This window comes from Myzus persicae, unplaced genomic scaffold (genome assembly GCF_001856785.1).
Source record: "Myzus persicae strain clone G006 unplaced genomic scaffold, MPER_G0061.0, whole genome shotgun sequence".
NCBI lineage: Eukaryota > Metazoa > Arthropoda > Insecta > Hemiptera > Aphididae > Myzus > Myzus persicae.
In genome coordinates, this window is record NW_019103222.1 from 266239 (window position 1) to 292579 (window position 26341).

Below are 26341 nucleotides of genomic sequence, written 5' to 3' on the forward strand. Positions count from 1 at the left end.
TGCATCAATATTGTAAGTTGTCGGTGGTGCATATTATCATTCGGTTCTCATATTATCTGGCATCTGCGTGTAAGTGTGTGTGCAGTGTGCATATCCGATATCTGTGTGTGTGCTACTCCCCGTCATTCAAAAAATACACGTCTCGTTCTCGTGTCGTCCGAATTAGCATAAATATCATCATTCATATTACTGTTGTGTTCCGTCGCGTGCCATGACGCCTTAGCCCGGTTTCGAGCACAGACTTGTCACTCGTGTCGCGGCCACACTTTCCGACTGTATTATAGCTAGCTGCGAGTCCGGATCGAACGAACGGCGAGCCGTCGCTGCTCGGGTTTTCCCCCCTTATCATCAACATGTGAAAACGCGAAAACCGGCCCTCGATTTTCTCGCGTTTTCTCGTCCCCCCCATCTAGCCCAGGCGCCGTCCCAGTTCCAGACCAGTTCCGGTCCGTCACTGCACAGGTAAACGCCGCCTCTCGTCCGGCCTGGTCCGGTTCGCGCCTGACACCCATAAGATAATATGCAGTAAGGCCCCGTACGACAAGTACCTAATCTTCGGCTTTCGGCGTCCTCTGATTTACAGGAACGATGACGGAGTCGCTGGACAGCGGCACAGCCAACGCCTTGTCGTCGCTGGACGACAACGCGGCCAACTCGCTGTCCATCATGGACACGGCCGTGTTTGTCGACTACTTAAAAAAAACGGTGTCCACCGTTTTGCACGGCGACAAGTCGGCCACCACGTCCATGCTGGATCTGGCGTTCGACGATCCTGTCAACCTCGAATGCGTCAAAAAGTTTCTGTCCGACCCCAACACCTCGACAATTTTTGTCCAGAAGAGCGTCAACAAAGGTTTCACCCTCGACGATTTCCGTCTTGCGTAGTTTTGCGTTTCGAAAAATAATGTATAAATGAGCGTTAATATTTTTTCTAGACGAAGAAACCGAAAACGGCGCAGACGGAGAAGACGATAAAGATATACCAATATTTTATTTGTCCAACGAAGTCGTTTTCACCAATCAAAAAATGACAAGGTCTTAAACAACATGTTTTCCTTTGAAATTTGATTAGAATTAAACTGACGTTTTTTTTTTTTTTTTAAATAATTTTTGTACAGCTTGTCTTTTATGAAAAGAGCAACAGTGATAGAAGCCGATAAACCAATTCCAAGTCAAGTGCGACTTGTACAGTTTAACGATGGTTCACCCTATGAAACATTGCATGCATTAGTTAGTAAAGCTATTACTCCATACTTCAAGAGTTATGTAAAAGAATCAGGAAGAGCTGATAGGTATTGTTATAATATATCTTGTTTGTTATCGATTTATTGATAATTTTTAATTAAACATATCTGAACATTTTTACCAAAATTATTGATGATTTTATAGAGATGGTGATAAAATGGCTCCATCAGTAGAAAAGACTATGGTTGAATTAGAAATGGGTCTACTTCATTTACAACAAAATATTGATATTCCTGAAGTGACATTAACAATTAATCCAACTGTATTATCTGTAATAAGCAAATTTGCTGATGACCCAAATCGTAAACCAAAAGTATCTGATTTTGGAGCTCTTGTTGAAGATTCCAAGTTTCTTAATCAGCTTCAAGCTGGTGTTAACCGTTGGATCAAAGAAATACAAAAAGTAAATTGATGTTTAAACAACATTTTTATTAAATTAAAAAAACTTATTAAATTGTATTCGATTTTGTAGGTAACCAATTTAGATAGAGATCCATTAAATGGAACAGCTTTACAAGAAATTAGTTTTTGGTTAAATAAAGAAAGAGCTTTACATCGTATACAAGATAAGCGTGATAGTTTAGAAGTGGGCCTTACATTAGATATTTTAAAACATGGCAAACGTTTTCATGCAACTGTCAGTTTTGATAGTGATACTGGACTCAAGACTGCTTTAGCTACTGTCAATGATTATAACACTTTAATGAAAGATTTTCCTATCAATGATCTTCTAGCTGCAACAGATTTAGATCGTATTCGTACTGCTATTGAACATATTTTTATTCATTTACGTAAAATACGGAGCACGAAGTATCCTTTACCAAAACTATTAAAATTAGTTGAAGCAATTTCGCGAGATTTATTATCAAAATTATTAAAAGTAAGTATTGTTTTATATTTTAATATTGGTAATATTAATACTAATAATTACTGTTCTTAGGTGTTAGGTACTAGATTTTTAATGCATATACCCTATGATGAATTTGAAAAAGTCATGGGACAGTGTTTTAATGTTTTTACCGCATATGATGATGAATTTGATAAACTTCAAGTTATTTTGAGGTAAATATCATATACTATTTTGAATTTATAATATGCTAAACATTTGTATGATTTTAGGGATGTAGTTAAAAGAAAACGAGATGAAACTTTTAAAGTAGTTTGGCGTATACAACCAGATCATAAAAGATTACAAACAAGGCTTGAACATATGAGAAAGTTTAGACAACAACATGAGCAATTGCAAGCCGTTATAATGCGAGTTCTTAGGCCTACAGCCCAACAATCACAACCACAAGACCAAGATCAAGGTCCAGTATCATTATCACCAGCTCCAGATACAAGTGCTATTGAGGTATTTAAGAATTTTTTATATTAATAATTATTTCCAATTGCTATTGGTTATTTTAACCAGTATCTGAAACAACAAATTTAATTATTAATATTTAATATTTGTAGGAAGTGAATTCAGCTTACGAGAATATAAAAGTGGTGGATTGTCTGGATATTAGTCGTGAGGGAGTTGAAGCTTGGGAAGCAGCTGTAGCAAGATATGAAGAAAGAATTGACAGAGTTGAAGCCAGAATTACCGCTCATCTTAGAGATCAATTAGGAACAGCTCGCAATGCTAATGAGATGTTCCGTATATTTTCTCGTTTTAATGCTCTTTTTGTAAGGCCACATATTCGTGGAGCTATACGAGAATATCAAACTCAACTTATCAATAAAGTTAAAGAAGATATTGAAGCTCTTCATGATAAATTTAAAGTAAATTTCCTTAGAAATAAAATACAAATATTGTTATTGTAACACAATTTTTCATATTAATTTTTTTAGACTCAGTATCCACAAAGTAAAGCATACTTTTTGAGCCATCAACAAGACATACCACCAATAGCTGGTTCCATTTTATGGGCAAAATTAATTGATAGTCAATTATCTGCTTATCTACGAAGAGTTGAAGATGTTTTGGGTATACTATAACATGCATAATAAGTATAAAACCTGTTAATAAATGATTAAATTTTAATGAATAGGTAAAGGATGGGAAGATCATTTAGAAGGTCAAAAATTAAAGGCCGATGGTGATAGTTTCCGACTAAAATTAAATACAAAAGATATTTTTGATGATTGGGCTCGAGGTGTTCAACAAAGAAATATGGGTGTATCTGGAAGAATATTTACTATTGAAAGTACAAGATCTCGTACTGGACGAGGAAATGTTTTAAAACTTAGAGTAAGAATTTAATTTCAACGTGTATACATATGTAATTATTTTTAATATCCTTATGTTTATATTAGGTCAACTTTTTACCTGAGATTATTACTTTATCAAAAGAAGTGAGACATTTAAAAAATCTCGGGTTCCGTGTACCTTTGGCAATTGTTAATAAAGCCCATCAAGCTAATCAATTGTATCCATTTGCTATATCTCTACGTGAAAGTGTTCGTACTTATGAATGCACTCTAGACAAAGTAAGATTTTTACGTATTAATATTAGGTATTATTTTTATCTATATATTTTAAATACATTTTATAGGGTTTTTTTAAACATTTTATTTATATAATGTTTTATAATTTCTTTTTTAATTAGCTTATCAATAGGAGTTCTTTTTTAAAGGTAGTGGTTGTCCTTTATTTATATAAGTTGTTTAATATTTAATAATAAGTATCTAATATCATAAACAATGATTGACAGATTGAAGAAAAAACTAGTATTGTGCCATTAATAGCTGGGTTGCACAAAGACACTCAAGCACTTATTGCAGAAGGTGTTCAAATGGTATGGGAAAGCTATAAACTTGATCAATATGTTCAAAAGTATGCAGAACAGATACTTGCGTTTCAAGAAAAAGTCGAAGATCTTTTGGTAGTTGAAGAACAGCTTGACCTGGATGTTAAATCTTTAGAAACTTGTGCATATTCTGCAAGCACATTAGCAGATATTCTTTCTAAAATTCAAAGAGCAGTTGATGATCTGTCGCTAAGACAATATTCAAATTTACATATTTGGGTGACACGTCTTGATCAACAGGTTTGTAGTTATTATCTATTTAAATGTAGATTAAAATAATGAATTATTATTTTACAATTATAGATTGAAAAAAGTTTATCCTCAAGGCTCCAAGCAGGTATACAAGCTTGGACTGAAGCATTAGAAGGAAAACAGAAGGATTTGAGTATGGATACTGATGCACCACCTCAACCAGTTAATAAGCTTGGCGGTGACCCTCAAATCAAAGTGCAGATACTTGAAGTCAGAATAACCAATCAAACTATTTATTTGTATCCAAATCTGTGTGAAGGACGTGTTCAACTCATGCAACAGTTCTTTGCATGGCAAGCTGTAGTTACATCACAAGTTAGATTACAAAGTTCTAGGTATCAAGTTGGTTTAGATCAACCGACATCTCAGACATATCAAGATCTATTAGCCAATCTACCTTCTGGGGAGGCATTTTTAACTGCTGCATTTGAAGCAATGGAAAGAAAAATAAACGAGGTATTCAAATATTCAATATAATATTCAGCTATAATTTCAGTTTGTATTTGTGATGATATTTGTTTTAAGGCTGAAAAATATATGTCAGAATGGCTTATTTACCAATCCTTATGGGATTTACAAGCTGATAATCTTTATAGCCAAATGGGGGAAGATATAAATACTTGGATGACCTATTTAAATGATATTCAGTAAGAATTATTGCACTGTTTGAAATATATCAAAATTATCAATTAGTCATAATTTATTAATTATATAATGTTAATTTTTAGAAAATCTCGTAAGACATTTGATACAACTGAAACTCGAAAAGATCTTGGACCATTTATTATAGAATATGGTAAAGTTCAAAGTAAAGTAGCCTTGAAGTATGATTCTTGGCATAAAGAAATTTTGAATAAATTTGGAGGACTGCTTGGTAATAGCATGACAGAATTTCATGTTCAAGTGGCTAAAGTAAGTTGTACATATTATTAATTTAATTTAGAAAGTACTTAATTATTAAAATAAATTGATTATTCTAGTCTCGTAACGATATGGAAAAACAATCGATTGAAGCTGCAAGTACATCTGATGCAGTATCATTTATTACTTATGTGCAATTTTTAAAACGGAGTATGAGAGTATGGGAAAAACAAGTTGATCTTTATAAAAAAGGTCAGAAGATTTTAGAAAGACAACGATTCCAATTTCCTAGTAATTGGCTTGATTTGGATAATGTTGAAGGCGAGTGGAGCGCATTTAATGAAATAATCAAACGCAAAGATAAATCTATTCAAACTCAAGTAAGTACACATATTTATCCAATGTTTTGATGAATTTAATTAATTTAGATTTATTTCACTAAAATGTTTGTATTTAGGTTCAAAGTCTTCAAATGAAGATAATTGCTGAAAACAAAGCTGTTGAAACAAGAACAAATGATTTCCTTTTGGAATGGGAACAGGGTAAACCAGTAGCTGGAAACACACAACCTGATGATGCTTTATCCCAGCTTCAAGTGTTTGAGAATAAATTTACTCGTATTAAAGAAGAAAGAGACAATGTAGCTAAAGCTAAAGAAGCTTTAGAACTTAAAGATCCAGCGGGTTTGTACTATAATTTTTAGAAAACATTTAAACAACCAATAGTTTTTATACATTTTAAAACATATCAACAAATTTTGTTTTTTATTTTAGGCAGCGCATTATCAAGTGCTGAAGATCGTATGATAGTAGTTTTTGAAGAAATGCAAGATCTTAAGGGCGTTTGGTCTGAACTCTCAAAAATATGGATACAGATTGATGAAATCCGTGAAAAACCTTGGCTTTCAGTTCAGCCTAGAAAACTCCGTCAACAATTAGATGGTTTAACTAATCAGTTAAAAGAATTACCTGCTCGTTTCAGACAATATTCTTCGTATGAATATGTGAAGAAGCTTTTGCAAAGTTATGTGAAGGTAAGATAATTTTTTTCTTTTTCTTATATAGTTAGGGTTAATTACTAATTATATTATAATTTATTGGAGTCTTCCATATTAATGTTATTTTTAATTATATGTATGTCTTCAAAGTTAAAATATTTAATTGGAATATTAAATCAAAACTAATTAATATACCCTAATTATTTAAATTTAAAAGTTTGGAAACTTATGTTTTTTAGGTCAATATGACTGTGATAGAATTAAAATCAGATGCTTTAAAAGATCGACATTGGAAACAGTTAATGCGTAAACTTAGAGTGAACTGGACATTTTCTGATATAACATTGGGACAAATCTGGGATGTTGATTTACAAGCAAATGAAGCAGTTGTTAAAGATATTATTATGACTGCACAAGGAGAAATGGCTCTAGAAGAATTTTTGAAACAAGTAAGTTATTACTCAAGTATTTTATTTTATTTTTAGTCAGATGTAATTTGATTTGCTATACTTTTTTTATTTGAATTTATGTATTTAACAATTCAACAATGAATATTAGAGATTTGGTTTTCATTTTTAAAGAATTAATATGAATGTTTTAATGTATTAATGTTTTAATTAATTTAAGTGAAATTTATTTCCAGAAATTTATAAGTTAATAATTAGATAGAAAATTTCTTAGTAAAGAACTTTTTATGTTTATTGTAATTGAAATTTAAATATATTTTAAAAAACCAATAGCTTAAACATACAATACAATACACAGTATATTTTTTCAATTTAATCATCAATGTACCTACGGATAAATAACTAAATAGCAATTATATTTATAGATTATATTTTTATATTATAGATAAATCTTAATTTTTATTATTAGGTCCGAGATACTTGGCAGTCATATTCTTTAGACTTAATTAATTATCAAAATAAGTGTCGTCTAATAAGAGGATGGGATGAACTCTTTAATACTGTTAAAGAGCATATAAATTCTGTAGCAGCTATGAAATTATCACCTTATTACAAAGTATGTATGAATTATTTTATTGATTTGTTGTAAGAATTCTTTAACATCAATAATTGTATCTATTTGGTTTGTATGTTATTGATACACACATTTAAAATGTTGTTTACAAAGACCTTTGTTTTGCTCAAAGAATTGTTTAATACGCATTTTTTTTTTTTGAAATCTTTATTAACTGTTGCATGAAATTGATGATTATTTATTTTATATGATAATAACAATCAGGTTTTTGAAGAAGAAGCTTTAACATGGGAAGAAAAACTCAATCGAATTAATACTTTGTTCGATGTTTGGATTGATGTTCAAAGACGTTGGGTTTATTTGGAAGGTATTTTCTCAGGAAGTGCTGATATTAAAACTTTGCTACCAGTTGAAACTTCAAGATTCCACAATATTAGGTAATATACAATTTTTATTTTATTATATGTGAATGTATAATATGTATATAATTTTCAGTTCTGACTTTTTGGGCCTGATGAAGAAAGTTTCTAAATCACGAATGGTTATTGATGTTCTAAATATTCAAGGAGTACAACGATCTCTTGAAAGATTAGCTGATTTATTAGGAAAAATACAGAAGGCTCTTGGAGAATATTTGGAGAGAGAAAGAATGTCTTTTCCTCGATTTTATTTTGTTGGCGATGAAGATCTTTTAGAAATTATTGGAAACAGTAAAAATATTTCAAGATTACAGAAACATTTCAAAAAAATGTTTGCTGGTGTTGCTGCTATAATATTGGATGAAACATCCACAAACATTCTTGGAGTAGCATCTCGTGAAGGTGAAGAAGTTATATTTACCAACCCTATATCTACAACTGACCATCCCAAAATCAACGAATGGCTTACATTGGTTGAGAAGGAAATGCGATTTACATTGGCATCACGTCTAAGTGAAGCAGTTACTAATAGCAAGCAATTTAAACAAGAAACTATTGACCACGATGCTTTTATGGCGTGGTGTGATAACTATCAAGCACAAATTGTTGTGCTATCTGCTCAAATATTGTGGAGTGAAGACATAGAATCAGCTTTGCACCAAATTCAAGTGCAGTGTGAAAATGAAAATGATTCTGTACCTAAATTAACTCCATTAGAAAATGTATTGGCCCAAGTTGAAACATCTTTAAACTTTTTAGCAGATTCTGTTTTGCAAGAGCAACCACCATTAAGGCGGAAGAAACTTGAATATTTAGTAAATATTTATTTAATATTGATAATTAATAACTTCTATGAACAGTTGTTATTACTTTTGATTTTGTTTTAGATTAACGAATATGTTCATAAACGAATGATCACTAGAAGACTGATTTCTAGAAAAGTATCAAGCCCTAGATCTTTTGTATGGCTTTGTGAAATGCGTTTCTATCTAGACACTAATCAAACTGATGTCTTAAAACAACTTACCATTCAAATGGCTAATGCTAATTTTTATTATGGGTTTGAATACCTTGGTGTGCAAGACCGATTAGTTCAAACTCCATTAACTGATCGTTGTTATTTGACTATGACACAAGCTTTAGAAGCTAGATTGGGAGGATCTCCATTTGGTTAGTTTGGTTTTTGATTGTGTATATGATATAACTCAACATGAATTTATTTATTCATTTTAGGTCCTGCTGGTACTGGTAAGACTGAGTCCGTCAAAGCTCTTGGTCATCAGTTGGGACGTTTTGTCTTGGTATTCAACTGCGATGAAACTTTTGATTTCCAAGCTATGGGGCGCATATTTGTTGGTCTTTGTCAAGTGGGAGCATGGGGATGTTTTGATGAGTTTAATAGATTAGAGGAAAGAATGTTATCAGCTGTCTCTCAACAGATACAAACTATTCAAGAAGCGCTTAAATCCCAAATGGATTCTAAGAAAACTAGTAAGTAAATGTAAATGCTAGACTAGGATTGGTGTTGACTAAAAAAAAAATATTACAGGCTTCTTTATAATTTTCTATATGGTACCTTATGTTATTAAGAACACAGTTTTTCAATAAACTTTTTGGTCTCTTTACTCCTTTTTATTAAAATTTAATAACTTGTTAACATAAAATCATGCACATTTAATTTAAACCTATATAATATTCGTATATGTCTAAATATTCTATATATTCATATATTTAATCATGATATCCTCAGCTCATAACTTTATTTAAAAATATTTTCTACAATTTTCAATTTTTTTATTATTAGCTCTGTACCATTATTTATTTCTTGGTTATTTAAATTTATTAATTTTATAATTTATTTGATTTGTACTAGTTTTTTTTTTTGTTTGGATGTATTGAGTAACTTATTATATTTTAATATTGCAAATTTCAAATTCAAATTTTATTTTTCAATAGATATCACTGTAGAGCTAGTTGGAAAGCAAGTCAGAGTTTCTACGGATATGGCAATATTCATCACCATGAATCCTGGTTATGCTGGCCGTTCAAATCTTCCAGACAATCTTAAAAAGTTATTCAGGTCATTAGCCATGACTAAACCTGATAGACAACTTATAGCTGAAGTTATGTTGTTTTCTCAAGGTTTCCGTACAGCGGAGAAACTTGCATGCAAAATTGTACCGTTTTTCAAGTAAATAAACTTTTCTCTCTTAACATCTAGGCAATTTATTTAAATTTTAATGTATAATATTTATTTTAGATTATGTGATGAACAGCTTTCTAATCAATCTCACTATGATTTTGGACTGCGAGCATTAAAGTCTGTTTTAGTATCTGCTGGAAATGTTAAAAGAGACCGTATCCAACATATTAAAGGTATTAGCGCAACAACTGAAAGACATAGTTTAAATGAAGCTGAAATCGCAGAAAATCTACCAGAACAAGAAGTAAAATATATTTATTTGTTTATAATATATTTGTATTGTTATTAAATATATTACTTATAGATATTGATTCAATCTGTGTGTGAAACAATGGTACCTAAACTAGTCGCTGAAGATATTCCACTTTTATTTTCTTTGTTAAATGATGTGTTCCCTCAAGTTCAATATAAACGGGCTCAAATGACAGGTGAATAATAATATTATTCAATTAAAAATAAAACTAAGTTTATTTTTTTTATATGATAATATTAGAATTGAAAGAACAAATAAGAAAAGTATGCCAAGAAGAGTACTATGTTTGCGGAGAAGATGATGAGCTTGGTGGTCCTTGGATGGAAAAGGTAGCATATTAATTATATATACTTACAATTTCTATACTAACCCTTAATAATGAAATTAATTTACTATTGAGTGAACATTTTATTTCCACGCTTACATAGTGTTATATGGGGGAGACATGGATTCAAAAAGTAATTTTCAATAATTAATATATTGTGCTTATTAGTATTAAATTATTAGTCATTGTAGTAATCACATAAATTAATATAAGTTTGTATACTACTTATTAATATAATTTTAGGTGCTACAACTATATCAAATTTGTGAATTAAATCATGGTTTAATGATGGTTGGTCCAAGTGGATCGGGTAAATCAAGTGCTTGGAAAGTATTATTAAAAGCTCTCGAAAGAATGGATGGAATGGAAGGACAAGCTCATGTAATTGATCCAAAAGCCATTTCTAAAGAGGCCTTGTATGGGGCTTTAGACCCCAATACTAGGGAATGGACTGATGGATTATTTACTCATATATTAAGGTAAAGCCAATTAAGAAATTATTTTTTTTTTAATGTTATATTATATCCCTTTATAACAAATATTTATATTAAATTATTAAATAATAATACTTGAATTTTAGAAAAATTGTTGATAATGTTCGTGGTGAAATTAACAAAAGACAATGGATCATTTTTGATGGTGATGTTGATCCCGAATGGGTTGAAAATTTAAATTAGGTTTTGGATGATAACAAATTATTAACCTTGCCTAATGGAGAACGTTTATCTCTTCCACCCAATGTTCGAATAATGTTTGAGGTAAGTTTAAGCTTACAATTTACTTTTAGATATTAACTATTTAGTAATAATATATATTATTTAAGTTATGTTCTATTTTATCTAAATTCAAAACTAAATTTGTATTTTTTTTACCTTCATTTCTGTGAATATTATTACTTAAATAATGCATACATAGGATAGCATTATATTTACAGATGTCTTTTAAGGAGTTTTCAGTATTAACTGTTTTGCCTTACCTTATTACAATTGATTTTTTTAAAAATATTATTAACATAAAAGCAGTTTCTAATGATTTTTAAATGTAAAATAAATATTATGACTTATAATTATTTAAATGTTTTAGGTACAAGATTTAAAATATGCCACTCTTGCTACTGTATCTCGTTGTGGTATGATATGGTTTAGTGAGGATGTCTTAACTACTGAGATGATATTTGAGAATTATTTGAGTCGTTTAAAAAGTATACCTATTGATGAAGGAGACGAAGATTCAATATCTCTTATTCCTCAACCAGTTTCTGCAACATCAGGATCTACTGTTGAACAATTTATGTCCCCATCTTTACAGGTATTAATTGTGTACATTCAAAAATAATGATTTTTATGCGTCAAGTTAAATATTTTTTGTTTGTGTAGCTTCAGTTGGATATTGTGACAATGCTACAACCTCATCTATCATCAGATGGTTTAGTTGTTAGATGCTTAGAGTACGCTATAAAACAAGAACATATTATGGACTTCACCCGATTGAGAGCATTAGGATCATTATTTTCTATGATTAATCAAAGCATTAGGTAATTTATTTTGTTATTAAAGAGATAAACATGAACAATTAATATTATTATATGTTATTTTCAGGAATGTTCTTCAATACAATAGGACTCATTCAGACTTTCCACTTCCACATGACCAATTAGAACAGTATATTCCAAAATGCTTGGTTTATGCTTTATTATGGAGTTTTGCTGGTGATGCAAAATTGAAAGTGCGTTCTGATATTGGCGAATTTATTAGATCTGTAACAACTGTAGCTTTACCCCCAATGACTGAAAACATAATTGATTATGAAGTAAGTTTTTGTTTAAGTTAATTAATTTGTAGATGAATAAATTTTGTTTTTATTTTATATTTAAATGATTTAGTTATGTACATTATTGATAGTTATTTCTCAAAGAAAATATTTTAAAATATTTTTGTTATTTCTCTGTAGATGGTATTTTATCTATTTCACTTAAAATTTTGTCTAACTAGGTCAATGTCCACGGAGATTGGGTTCCTTGGTCTAGTAGAGTTCCACAAGTAGAAGTCGAAACACATAAAGTTGCATCACCTGATGTTGTTGTTCCTACATTAGATACTGTAAGACATGAAACATTGCTTTACACGTGGCTTGCAGAGCACAAACCCTTGGGTGAGTTAATAATCAGCAATTAAGACAGTAACTTAAGGTAAAAAAAACCAAAATTAATATTTAAAAATGTGAACAGTTTTATGCGGTCCTCCTGGTTCTGGTAAAACGATGACCTTATTTTCGGCCTTAAGAGCTCTGCCTGATATGGAAGTTGTGGGTTTGAACTTTTCATCAGCAACCACGCCAGAACTTTTATTGAAAACGTTTGATCATTACTGCGAATACCGAAAAACACCCAATGGAATTTTCCTATCTCCTATTCAAGTAAGTAACAAGCATGTTGTCTTAACAATATTAAAATTTAAGTTTTTATTCATATTCTTTTATTTTGTCTGAAGCTTGGTAAATGGTTGGTATTATTCTGTGATGAAATCAATTTACCTGATATGGATAACTATGGTACTCAAAGAGTAATTTCATTCTTGCGACAATTAGTCGAACGAAGAGGTTTTTACAAGTAATTTAATATTTTTATTATTTTGTGTTTGTATATTAAGCTAAATGATTTCTTATATTGGTGGTAATCCTTATATTAAATTTGAAAATTCTAGACCAACTGGAGATCAAGCTTGGGTATCTTTGGAGAGAATACAATTTGTTGGAGCATGTAATCCACCGACAGATCCTGGTAGAAAGCCTTTATCACATAGATTCTTACGCCATGTCCCAGTAATTTATGTTGACTACCCTGGTGAAACCTCTTTGAAACAAGTAAATTACTTATAATATGCTTATATTTCTTCATTTAAAATTATTTATTGTATTCAATAATTTTTTAGATTTATGGAACATTCAGCAGGGCAATGTTGCGATTAATTCCTACCCTTCGTGGTTATGCAGAGCCTCTGACAAATGCAATGGTTGAATTTTATTTAGCATCTCAGGATCGTTTTACTCAAGACATGCAACCTCATTATGTATATTCTCCTAGAGAGATGACCCGTTGGGTTAGAGGAATTTGTGAGGCCATCAGGTAATTTATCTTGTAAACAAATTAATTTTAGATATAATACAAAAATTATGATATGTATAAAATAATGCTTTAAGATGAATGAATATTAAGTAATAATAAAATAAAACAATCATTTTAGACCTTTGGAAACATTAAGTGTTGATGGTCTAGTACGTCTATGGGCTCATGAAGCATTACGTCTCTTCCAAGATCGTCTAGTAGATGATGTTGAACGTCAATGGACAAATGAAAATATTGATATAGTTGCCATGAAACATTTTCCTGGAATTAATAAAGAAGAAGCTCTTCAAAGGCCAATACTTTATAGCAATTGGTTACATAAAGATTATGTACCGGTTGAAAGAAAACAATTACGTGATTATGTAGCCGCAAGACTGAAGGTATTGAAATTGTCCCCCATTTTATCATTATTCTACAGTTGTTTCTATTTTTGAATCATTATTTATTTAGGTGTTTTATGAAGAAGAATTAGATGTAAAAATTGTACTTTTTGATGAAGTATTAGATCATGTTTTACGAATAGACAGAATATTTAGACAACCTCAAGGTCATTTGTTGTTAATCGGTGTTTCTGGAGCTGGCAAGACTACACTTTCGCGATTTGTTGCATTTATGAATGGTCTTTCTGTATTTCAAATCAGAGTAAGTAAAAATTTTTTTTGTTACACCATTTTTAATTATCATCAGTTTTACTATTTATTGCAATTATATGCAACTAGGTATCAATTTACATTTAATTGCAAAAATAATTGCTAGAATTATTATATTTGTTTTTTTTTTAGGTACATAATAAATACACAAGTGAAGATTTTGATGAAGATCTGAGAGCAGTTTTGAGAAGATCCGGATGTAAAAATGAGAAAATAACATTTATACTGGATGAATCAAATGTATTAGAATCAGGTTTTCTTGAACGCATGAACACTCTGTTGGCTAATGGAGAAGTTCCTGGATTATTTGAAGGTATTTAATAATTAAAAAAGTTATTATATAATATGTTACTCATTTAAAAAAATTTTATCTTAGGAGATGAATATACTACTTTAATGACCCAATGTAAGGAGGGAAGTCAAAGAGAAGGTCTTATGTTAGACTCAAATGAAGAACTTTATAAATGGTTCACTGGTCAAGTAATGAGAAATTTGCATGTTGTCTTCACAATGAATCCTAGTTCGGAAGGATTAAAGGACAGAGCAGCTACCTCTCCTGCACTTTTTAACAGATGTGTTCTTAATTGGTTTGGAGACTGGTCAGATACAGCATTATTCCAAGTAAATATTTTAATTTTAACTAAGAATTAAATGTATTTTTAAACTTATGTTTATTCCCAATAGGTTGGCCAAGAATTTACTCGATCTGTCGACTTGGATGGACCACCAATGTGGAAGGCTCCTGATTTCTTCCCATCTGCTTGTTCTTTAGTTCCTAGTATTCCAGACTATCGTACTGCAGTTGTGAATGCCTTTGTTTATGTACATCAAACATTACATAAGGCAAACAGCCGATTGGTGAAAAGAGGCTCAAGAACAATGGCAATTACCCCTAGACATTATTTGGATTTTATTAATCATTTTGTGAAATTACATAAAGAAAAGAGAGCTGAACTTGAAGAACAACAACTCCATTTGAATGTAGGTCTATCAAAAATAGCTGAAACTGTTGAGCAGGTGGAAGAGATGCAAAAATCATTAGCAGTCAAATCGATAGAATTAAATACCAAAAATGAAGCAGCCAATGCCAAATTACAGCAGATGTTTAAAGAACAGCATGAAGCTGAAAAGCGTAAAGTACAATCACAAGAAATACAAGCACAAATCAAAGCACAACAAGTATTAATATCAGAAAAACGAAAAGATGTTATGGCTGATCTTGCACATGTGGAACCGGCTGTCATGGATGCTCAGCAAGGTAATTTACGAAAAAATGTTTAACAATGTTGTTTAAATATCCGTGGTAAATTTTTACTAAAAAAATATAAACATTTTTATAGCTGTAAAGGAAATCAAGAAACAACAGTTAGTCGAGGTACGGTCGATGGCTAATCCGCCTGCAGTTGTTAAGTTGGCATTAGAATCCATTTGTTTGTTGCTTGGCGAAAATGCATCTGATTGGAAAGCCATCAGAGCAGTTGTCATGCGAGAGAATTTCATTAATTCGATTGTTAATAACTTTAGTACAGAAAATATTTCGTAAGTGACTTTAAAGTGAATCATTAAAATAAAAATGTTAATTAAAATATTATTTTCACAGTGATGATGTTCGGGAAAAAATGCATAGTAGGTATTTGAATAACCCTGATTACACATTTGAAAAAGTAAATCGTGCTAGTATGGCCTGTGGGCCTATGGTTAAATGGGCTATAGCTCAGGTAGAAATTTTAATCTTTTTCGTATTCTATAGTTAATTTCAAACTGCAATATTAGTAAATTTACTAATGATAATTTATATTCTAGGTTAGTTATGCAGATGTACTAAAAAAAGTAGAACCATTACGAGATGAATTAAAATCTCTTGAAAATCAAGCATCAGAAAATAAAGTTAAAAATGAAGAAACTACATCACTCATTTCTCAGTTAGAACAAACAATCACTGAGTACCAAGAAGAGTATGCACAACTAATTTCACAAGCTCAAGCAATTAAATCTGACTTAGAAAATGTCCAGAGCAAAGTATGTTTTTGAATTGATTGTTTTTTTTTTAACATTTTTTTACTAAGTAAATTAAATATACTCTTAGGTTGATCGATCAATTGCTCTTTTAAAATCTTTGGTAATCGAAAGGGAAAGATGGGAAAGTACAAGAGATACTTTCAGATCTCAGATGGCTACAATTATTGGAGATGTTCTTTTATCATCAGCTTATTTAGCTTATGCTGGTTACTTTGATCAACACGTTAGTATTCTTTATATGTGTTATTAATTATTATATTATATTCTACTTAATGGTCTATGTTTTATATTAGTATCGTCAAAATCTGTTTACAACATGGTGTCAGCATTTATATTTAGCTGGTATTCAGTATAGATCTGATATAGCATTGACTGAATATTTGTCAAATCCTGATGAAAGGCTTCGTTGGCATGCTAATTCATTACCTACAGATGACTTATGTAACGAAAACGCTATTATGTTGAAGGTATAAGTCAAATTTTTTCATAATTTTTGTATTGTGGTGTTAAATATATTATTTTTAATTATAGAGATACAATAGATATCCATTAATAATTGATCCATCAGGACAAGCAACTGAGTTTATCCTCAAAGAATATGCAGATGCTAAGATCACAAAAACAAGTTTCTTGGATGATTCCTTTAGAAAAAATCTTGAATCTGCATTACGTTTTGGAAATCCATTGCTTGTTCAAGTAAGTCCTTTTGTTGTATTATTATTTTGTTATCAACCAATGAAAATGGCTGGTGTTATTTGCTCTCACTGTTTAAAGAACTGAGTTAATTGATTTGACAATTATAGTGTTATCATTACAAATGTGTTAAAATATGTTAAGAGCTTAATAATCAGTATATATACACTTTTAGGATGTTGAAAACTATGATCCAATTTTGAATCCTGTATTAAATCGTGAACTACGTCGTACTGGAGGTCGTGTTTTAATAACACTTGGCGACCAAGATATAGATTTGTCACCAAAATTTGTGATATTTTTGTCTACTCGTGATCCTACTGTTGAATTTTCACCAGATATATGTTCTAGAGTAATGTTTGTCAACTTTACAGTAACTAGGTCGTCATTACAAAGTCAATGCTTAGATCGTGTATTAAAGGCTGAAAGGCCTGATATTGACACAAAACGATCTGACCTACTCAAACTTCAAGGTATGTTTATTTGATTGAATGTTATATTAGTATTGTTATATGTATTAAAAATATAAACCTGTTTTGTTCTAGGTGAATTCCACTTGCGTTTAAGACAGTTGGAAAAATCTCTGTTACAAGCATTAAATGAAGCTAAAGGTAAAATATTGGATAATGATTCCGTAATAACAACATTAGAAAGACTTAAACAAGAAGCAGCAGATATCAGCAAAAAGGTGGAAGAAACAGACAAAGTTATTGCTGAAATCGAAACAGTTTCGCAACAATATAAACCTTTAGCTCAAGCCTGTAGTAACATGTACTTCACAATGGACAGTTTAAATCAAGTTCATTTTCTCTATCAGTATTCATTAAAATTCTTTTTGGATATCTTCAGTTCAGTTTTATTATCTAATCCCAGATTGGCGTCCGTCACTGATCACACATCTCGATTAGATATTGTCACTAAGGATTTATTCACAGTAAGAATTAAAAAATTATGTCCTGTATTGATATTGAAACAACCAATAAATCATTTCTAGGTATGTTATGAAAGAGTCGCCAGAGGGATGTTACATAATGATAGGTTGACATTAGCAATATTGTTATGTCGAATCAGTTTAAAGGGATCGCCAATTGGAAATATATTGGACTCTGAGTTCCAATTCTTCCTCCGTGGTAAAGAAGGAGTTTTTAGTGCCAATAACTCATCAGGACAGGGTTCTCTTAGTAGTCTGAACCAAGAACAAATTGAAGCCATGATTAGATTATCACATAGAATTTCATCATTTAAAAATTTATCAGAACGAGTCGAGGAGATGCCAGAGTTTGGCCCATGGCTTGCCCAAAATACACCTGAACAATGTGTACCTAAATTGTGGGACGAATCAACTCCGTTTAGTCCTGTGGCTACTGCCATGTATCAACTTCTTGCTATTCAAGTATGTATATACCATTTCTTTCATTTAAATGATATACATTTGTGATGCCTATATTTATTTCAATTCTAAAATTAGGCATTCCGGCCAGATAGAGTGATAGCATCAGCTAATCTATTTGTTGAAGCAACTCTGGGTACCCAATTAACCTCTTCAGCAGAGCGTGAACCTGACTTGGCAACTATTGTCCTAAATGAACTGGACTGCAGTGTTCCAGCTCTTTTGTGTTCGGCTCCTGGGTATGATGCTTCTGGTCGTGTTGATGATCTTGCTACTCAACATAACCAACTGTTGTCATCTGTAGCAATTGGTTCAGCTGAAGGTTTCCGTCAAGCTACTGATGCCATAAATTCTGCAGTTCGTCTTGGACGGTATGCACCATAATACTAATTTAGTGTTATCATGAATGATATGTTTTAATTTTTTTGTCATAATTTTAAGATGGGTCTTGTTGAAAAATGTTCATCTGGCTCCTCAATGGTTAGTACAGCTTGAAAAGAAACTACACAGTCTGCAACCTCATACCAACTTCAGACTATTTTTAACTATGGAAATAAATTCTGCTGTACCTGTAAATTTATTGAGAGCAGGACGCATATTTGTATTTGAACCACCACCAGGTGTAAAAGCCAATTTGTTACGGACATTCAATACTGTAAGCATTGAAAATCAGTATACTTAAATAGCAAAATATTTAAAATTATGTGATCTTAGATTCCGGCATCACGCATGATGAAAGTACCCAATGAAAGAGCCAGATTATACTTTTTACTTGCATGGTTCCATGCTATTGTACAAGAGCGTCTACGTTATACTCCACTTGGTTGGGCCAAACATTATGAATTCAATGAATCTGATCTACGAGTTGCTTGTGATACATTGGATACATGGATTGAAGCAACAGCAAAAGTATGTTTTTATTTAAGTAATAGAATAGATTTTGAATTTGTTTGATTAATTAAATTAACATTTAGAGTCGTACAAATTTACCTCCTGAGAAAATTCCTTGGGACGCAATAGTTACTTTATTGTCACAATGTATCTATGGTGGTAAAATTGACAATGACTATGACCAAAGGCTATTGACATCATTTTTAAGCAAGTTGTTCACAGCACGTAGCTTTGAAACAGGATTTGCATTAGTAGCTAATGTTGACGGTGTTGGAGGAGATAATAGGTACCATAAAATATACTTATTTCTATCTAAACGTTTAACAATATTTAACTAAAATTTATTTTAGGCATATTACAATGCCCAATGGATCAAGACGAGATCACTTTTTACATTGGATTGAAAATTTGTCAGATAGACAATCACCATCGTGGTTAGGACTACCAAATAATGCTGAAAAAGTACTACTGACAACTAGAGGTATATCGAGAACTATGAAATAACAATTTTCGATTTACAAACTTATGCTTAATTAATTCATAATTAAATAGGTACTGATTTGGTGAGCAAATTATTGAAGATGCAACAACTCGAGGATGAAGATGAACTTGCTTATGTTACCGAACAAGCTGTTAAAGATGGAGGACCTGATTCCAGTATTGGACTTCCAACATCTGATGGTCGTCCAGCTTGGATGAGAACATTGCATAACTCAGCAACTACCTGGCTACAACTTTTACCTCAATCACTTCAGACTTTAAAACGTACTGTAGAGAACATTAAAGATCCGCTTTATCGATATTTCGAGCGAGAAGTCAACTTTGGTTCAAAGTTATTACAGGAAGTTATTCATGATTTAAATGAAGTAGTAGCTATATGTCAAGTATGTTCAATGTTATACCAAGTGTACATTAATATTTTTGTATTATTTATTTAATTTTTGATATTCATAGGGCGAAAAGAAACAAACCAACTATCATAGGAGCTTGTTTAGTGATTTGGTTAAAGGAAAATTGCCAGTTGGTTGGCGTCGATACACAGTGCCTAGTGGATGTACAGTAATCCAATGGGTGTCTGATTTTAGCCAACGTGTCAAACAACTACAACAAGTATCACAGCTTGTTTCTCAACGAGGTGCCAATCAAATCAAAGTAAGTTATTAAAAGCATTTGAGTATGATTATTTTTGCATTACTTCTATATTTACAACTGTTGTGTCTTTAGTCATTCCCAGTGTGGCTTGGAGGTTTATTAAATCCAGAAGCTTATATAACAGCAACTAGACAGTGTATTGCACAAGCCAACTCTTGGTCCTTGGAAGAATTAATTCTAGATGTGACTATTACTGATGCATTAGAGTATGATTCAGTTCAACAAGATGAATGTAGCTTTGGTGTTATTGGTAAGCATTTATTTATAAAAAAAACACTATGACATTCTATTAATAACCATTTTTTATGATTTAGGTTTGAAGCTACAAGGTGCACAATGTCGTAATAATCAGTTGTTGTTAACTTCATCTATAATGACTGATTTACCAGTGACATTATTACGATGGACTCAGTAAGTGTTTAATATGTTTACTCAAAATGTCTTATCTAAGTTTATTTTCTAAGTGAAATTTATATTTTTCAGTGTGTCGGCAGAAGAACACTTAAGACCTGATAAACTGTCTCTACCAGTATATTTAAATTCTACCCGAGCTGAATTATTATTCACTGTAGAACTAGATGTAGCTCCCGGACAAGATCATCACACATTCTATGAAAGAGGAGTTGCATTATTAACATCTGCTGCTTTAAATTAGGTAAAATAATACGAACTAATAAAATGTTAATTAAAATATATTTATTTATAAATATTATGTTTAATAAATTTAAATAATCTATTGTGGTCCAAAGCACGGTGCCATTTATTCTAATATATCCCAAAACCAATATTTCGAAAAGCTGTGAATTTATTTAATAAACTAAACCTATTTTATTATAAATTTAATTTTATATTTTATATTAATAAATCAACTTTTATAATCAATTTAAATGATTTTATAAGTGCAACGAGTTTTTAAACTTCTATATTAAATATTATTTTGTATTTGTCGCTCAGTTTGTAATTGGTTATTATTCCTTTTATTATTACCATAATTATTATTATATACCAAGTAATCTCTGTTATTAGCCATAGAAGTTTAATTTGAACGCAAGTTACTTATTTTAATTTATTTTTTATGTATTTTAATGTGCTGTAAATGTTTTATTTATTGCTATTTTTTTAATGTATATAGAAAATGTTAAGAGCTTCATATTAAAAAAAATTTACTAATGTGGTTTTGATGAATTTTTAACAATATTTTACAAGTATATTAAGAAACCCAAGTACAACAATTAGCTTAAACTAATAGTTATTAGATTTACAAATTCTAATAACTAAAAAAAATAACAAAACTATATTGATATATTTAGGAATTTTATGAGTAACAAATCAAAAAATATTTTATTTATATTTTTAACTTTTTGGCAATCTAGAATATTACTAATTACTACCAAATATTGACATAAATTAAAAATTAATTTGCCAACAGTTTATTGCTATTCTTTTTTGTGAATGTGCATACTTATTACTTACTGTGGATAGTTATTGCAAATAAATTTATAATTTATTATTATATAATATAATAATAAATAAAATATCTATTTATTTATTAAAAATGGTTAATTTTGACAAACTCAGTTAAATATATTAAATAAAGTTTTATTTTCTACTCTCTGTGGTAATTGATTTTTTGATTTAATTAAATATCAAATTAATAAGATTATGTCTTGTGTAGTCGTGTATTATTTTTAATCTTATTTACTGTGTAGTTGTGTGTATGTGTTAATATTTAATATAATATTAAACCATGTTAAATGTATTACTAACAATTATTCAACAGTAACACATACAGCATATTAAACATTTTTTGTTTCTTTAGGTATAAATAATATTTTTGAAAAATCAAATCAACATTTTCAGTATAAATTGCTGTTCAGAACTTTTTATTTTTAAATTTTAGGTACCTATTATATTAATGCTAATACAAATTTTGTATTTTGTTGTTGGTAAGTCAAACAACACTTAATTTTTACTAAGATTTTGCTACTCTGTAACCACTGAACGATGTAACCTCTACACCTTGTTCATGTCTAGCGTTGAATTTTTTTGAATTCCCATCCAAATACACAGCTACTTGATCTCCACTCTCTACTTCCAAAAATATTGTAGCTGATCCACCGCCTGGTTTTGTTGCTATAATTGGTGTCCACTGTTTACCATTGTTTAATCTTTTCTTCAACACCATCCTATGTTATGATTTTATTAGCATGGTTGTCAAAATGGGTATTTCTTTGTAACCAATGTTATTACCTTGTGTTTTCTTCGGTGGAACCAGAAAAAGAAAATTGATAGAGGCCGGAACAAGCACAAGTATAGACACCAACCTCACGATCCCATGTAACAGCTAGGTTAACAACATTCTGTTTATACGCTACCAGACCTGTAGAATGGACTGATGTACTCCCAGTTGATGTAAATGCAATCGGTCCTGTACAGTCAACATTATTATTTTTATCTGGTGACCGCGATGGTATCGGTGTGACTGCTAGTCCAACTGACCACAGTAGAGCACACAACCATAACACACTTGTCTTATACATACTGTTAATTCAAACTACTAAGAATATAAACTATCAAACTATCAATTTTACTGTCTGCTGTGTTTTCAAACAAAAATAAATGTTACTAAATCTAGTCAAGGACGCTTAGTTTTGTTTTTGTATGGTTATTACCAAATCACTGTTATGTATATAATACAATATGTATTAGTACCTATACGGCTATACAACTGACTCTCATTATTATGTTAATATAATGAAACTAAAATATGTTTATTTTTTCGACCCGAGTCTATGAATGTTTAACCCATAGTGATAAAAAAAAAAATATATACATTTATCTAAAGCTTTTAATGAGTAAATAGTTCTTAATTATAATCAGTAATCACATATACATTTACCTACTCATAGGTGTTATAAAATAATGAAAATATTTATTTTGGCTTGGTGGAATAATTTTTTATCGTATTATCATTCAAGGGAAAGAATAAAAATATTGTCTACTGTCGTTTGTCAGTTATTTTCAAGGGCAAATAAAAAAATTTTGTACACCGCGATTATTGTTTTTGATCACAATAAAAGTCCGAGTTGATTTCTGAGTAATACAATATTGGAATCTAACTAACGCCCACAAGACTATGCGTCTTTGGTGCATCATTGGATGTATGTGGTTGCCCCTTGCTAGAAATTTTCGGTGGTTTCTGTTTAATGTTGTTTTAAACGTTTTACCTATAATACACTTACGACATAATACCTTAATATTATAGTTAATACTATATAGTCACACTAAATGTTTTTTATAAACAAAGATGTTATTCTATTGAATTTTTCAAAGTTGATTTTCCGTGCAATGCGCTATTCCATATTATAGTTTTGTCAACTTGTAATAATCTTAATTTAATTTCTAGAATTAATGTTATGAACAATGATAAAGATACTAATATTTTAGATGAGCATTAAGATTTATTTGACGGTCTAGGGACTAGGACAGGGATGGCAACCTTTTGAACACTGAGTGCCATGAAAAAAAATATTAAAAAAAGTATATTTTATTATACTATAATTTGATTGTATAATTAATGTATTAGTATAAAAAGGTTAGTTTAGATTATTATAGGTCCTATAATATTTGTGCCGCGGAAATAATGCGGAAGCAGTCCCCGCGGCGCCGTCGGTTGAAACTTAAAAAAAAAAAAAAGGGCCTATAATATATATAAGTAAACATTTTCGTGTGCCCACAAAGTCTTTTCGCGTGCCACCTCGGTCACACGTTCCATGGATTTGCCATCCTTGATATATGCCTATATAGTTATGACTACAATGTATAACGCTTATAAATTAACACTCTTATCAAAACTAACTATAATGGTTCATGTCAAAAATATCAATAAAATATGAGCACATTAAATTATGTTTTCATTCTAAATTTTCTATTAAATTTACTACAATTCTGCTATCATATTTTAATTAAATATTTTAGGTATTATATAATAGATTATTAGAATCGTCGTATTTTAATTTTTTTATTTAATACACACACCAGTCAATTGAATAAACAAGTATTCTGTAAATAACACATTTTTATTTTTCAAATTAACAGTATGAAACATATTTTTACACAAAGAGAAACTGAGTACATGGTAATAAATGTATGATATAATATAAAAAAAAAATAATAATACAATAATATAATATATATATTGAATACATCTTAGTGTATATAGATACCCGCAGGAGTGATTAGCGGGAAAACAAAAAAAAACAAAAATCGTGAGGGCCAACTAAAAGGTTGCCGGTGGAAAACGACAGACGTCGGTATAAATTTAAAAGAAAAACGTAAAAAAAAAATGCGACGAGGCACAAGGGTGCTCGAAAAACCGGATGACCGGATGTGACTTAAGCCGGCTATCGAGGGTCACACGGGATTGTAGAGGGTTGGAGTGGACTGGGTCGAACTTCGCGACTGTTCGATGCCCGCGGCGACGTGAGCGAATGGAGGCAATAGACGGTGTCCAAAAAACATCCTGGATCAATGCATCTCTCAATCTCTCAGCGTCCCGCCACATTGCGGTACCAGAGTACCTCTCTAATCAATATTATTCGGACGACAACAACAGCAGAACAACAATCTGCCGACCTTGAGGAGTCGGTTCCCCAGTGCTGACATGATGGACGGCCCGCGACGATCTTGCATCGGTTGTTCTGCTGCTGCTGCTGCTGCTGACTTTACCGTGGCCGTGGTCACTGACGGTTCGAGCTCGTCGCCGTCACTTTTTGCTACGTCTATAGCCGTACTTTGAACTGCAGTCTTCTCCTCGATTTCTTCCGACTGAACCACGCTCTCGACCTCCAGGACGTCCGGCTCGCAATCTACGTCCGACGGCAGCTGGTCGTTCGCCGTTGACGTTTGTTGCACGTTATTATCCAAAAGACTGGGTGCCACGCAATCGCCGTCGTTTTTTGCTACGTCTATTATAGCCGTGCTTTGAGCTGCAGTCTTCTCCTCGATTTCTTCCGACTGAATCGGTCGCTTGACTTCTAGGACGTCCGACGGCAGCTGGTCGTCCGCCGTTGTCGTTTGTTGCACGCCGTTATTAGCCAAAAGACTGGGTGCCACGCAATCGCCGTCACTTTTTGCTACGTCTATAGCCGTGCTTTGAACTGCAGTCTCCTCGATTTCTTCCGACTGAACCACGCTCTCGACCTCCAGGACGTCCGGCTCGCAATCTACGTCCGACGGCAGCTGGTCGTTCGCCGTTGACGTTTGTTGCACGTTATTATCCAAAAGACTGGGTGCCACGCAATCGCCGTCGTTTTTTGCTACGTCTATTATAGCCGTGCTTTGAGCTGCAGTCTTCTCCTCGATTTCTTCAGACTGAATCGGTCGCTTGACTTCTAGGACGTCCGACGACAGCTGGTAGTTCGCCGCCATTGTTGTTCGTCTCACGCAATTGGCCAAAAGTCCTCAGCCACCTCGTCCAACACTTTAAAATCCGCCAAAGTCAACGTCGTCGTTGGTTGTTGGCCACTGAGCTCACTGATATCACGTACAATTGTAGGCCTCGTGGCCAGTGTAGGGTCATCCACCCTGTGCACTTTGTCTTCCGACAAAATACTGCATCCGCTATGGCGGGTGCTATGCTCGCATTGCTGCAAACTCCCTGCAACAGCCGGAACATCCAATTGTTCTGGCGTTGTAATATGGTCTGCTTCTGTGAAACTTTCCACGATGGTTTTGTTTAAAAATTCAGAAATTGAATTTCAAGATATTATGATTGAGTTAAATTATTTAAATAATTTATGAGACAAAAAATAGTTTGGGTAATGCCTCGTAGTAGACTGAAACAAAATTTGTAATAAGACGTATGAATAAACATTCAGACGAAAGTACATAACCATGACAACGAAATATAATATTATAATATTGTTGAACATTGAAAATAAAATAGGTACATGGCTAATTAATTTTCAGCCACATTACATATGTCTATTTAAAATGACATTGTAATATTCTTACATCTCAATATATGGTTCAATAATAATTCGTTTACATGTACGGTTAGCCAAAAGTGGCATTTTGAGTTGACAACTCT

The 26341-nt window shown here is 31.7% G+C and overlaps 2 protein-coding genes across 2 annotated transcripts; one reads left to right on the plus strand and one right to left on the minus strand.

Moving 5' to 3' along the window:
* Positions 1 to 588: 588 nt before the first annotated feature.
* On the plus strand, positions 589 to 21203 carry LOC111034016 (dynein heavy chain, cytoplasmic). Its single transcript, XM_022315028.1, is given in 64 exon segments — positions 589 to 853; positions 936 to 1035; positions 1119 to 1292; positions 1390 to 1648; positions 1718 to 2125; positions 2186 to 2307; positions 2365 to 2599; positions 2704 to 3012; positions 3082 to 3217; positions 3282 to 3481; positions 3547 to 3720; positions 3840 to 3866; positions 3945 to 4280; positions 4344 to 4748; positions 4818 to 4939; positions 5021 to 5204; positions 5273 to 5533; positions 5611 to 5836; positions 5927 to 6186; positions 6390 to 6599; positions 7027 to 7173; positions 7396 to 7568; positions 7627 to 8365; positions 8438 to 8720; positions 8784 to 9041; positions 9507 to 9741; positions 9811 to 9997; positions 10058 to 10181; positions 10247 to 10335; positions 10435 to 10464; positions 10575 to 10810; positions 10912 to 11089; positions 11415 to 11639; positions 11708 to 11865; positions 11930 to 12140; positions 12323 to 12482; positions 12559 to 12746; positions 12821 to 12939; positions 13034 to 13193; positions 13262 to 13455; positions 13574 to 13835; positions 13906 to 14097; positions 14238 to 14418; positions 14482 to 14726; positions 14790 to 15363; positions 15446 to 15644; positions 15706 to 15823; positions 15909 to 16124; positions 16192 to 16347; positions 16418 to 16591; positions 16656 to 16820; positions 16993 to 17290; positions 17363 to 17751; positions 17812 to 18210; positions 18286 to 18578; positions 18649 to 18862; positions 18922 to 19116; positions 19182 to 19384; positions 19449 to 19579; positions 19651 to 19982; positions 20053 to 20250; positions 20323 to 20500; positions 20565 to 20661; positions 20734 to 21203. Coding segments are annotated over 64 exon segments (14088 nt in total). The 3' UTR covers positions 20906 to 21203.
* Positions 21204 to 22103: 900 nt separating this feature from the next.
* On the minus strand, positions 22104 to 22983 carry LOC111034039. Its single transcript, XM_022315058.1, has 2 exons — positions 22501 to 22983; positions 22104 to 22436 (listed from the first exon to the last, which is right to left on the minus strand). The coding sequence occupies exons 1-2, from the start codon at positions 22788 to 22790 to the stop codon at positions 22223 to 22225; spliced, it is 504 nt and encodes a 167-aa protein (XP_022170750.1). The 5' UTR covers positions 22791 to 22983; the 3' UTR covers positions 22104 to 22222.
* Between the last annotated feature and the right edge of the window lie 3358 nt (positions 22984 to 26341).

What these genes read in the sequence shown, in the direction of transcription:
- LOC111034039 (XM_022315058.1), bottom strand. Translation starts at nt 22,790, where the DNA reads ATGTATAAGACAAGTGTGTTATGGTTGTGTGCTCTACTGTGGTCAGTT. An exon ending in TCCACCGAAGAAAACACAAG is followed by an intron (nt 22,437 to 22,500) that starts GTAATAACATTG and finishes ATCATAACATAG; the next exon opens with GATGGTGTTGAAGAAAAGAT.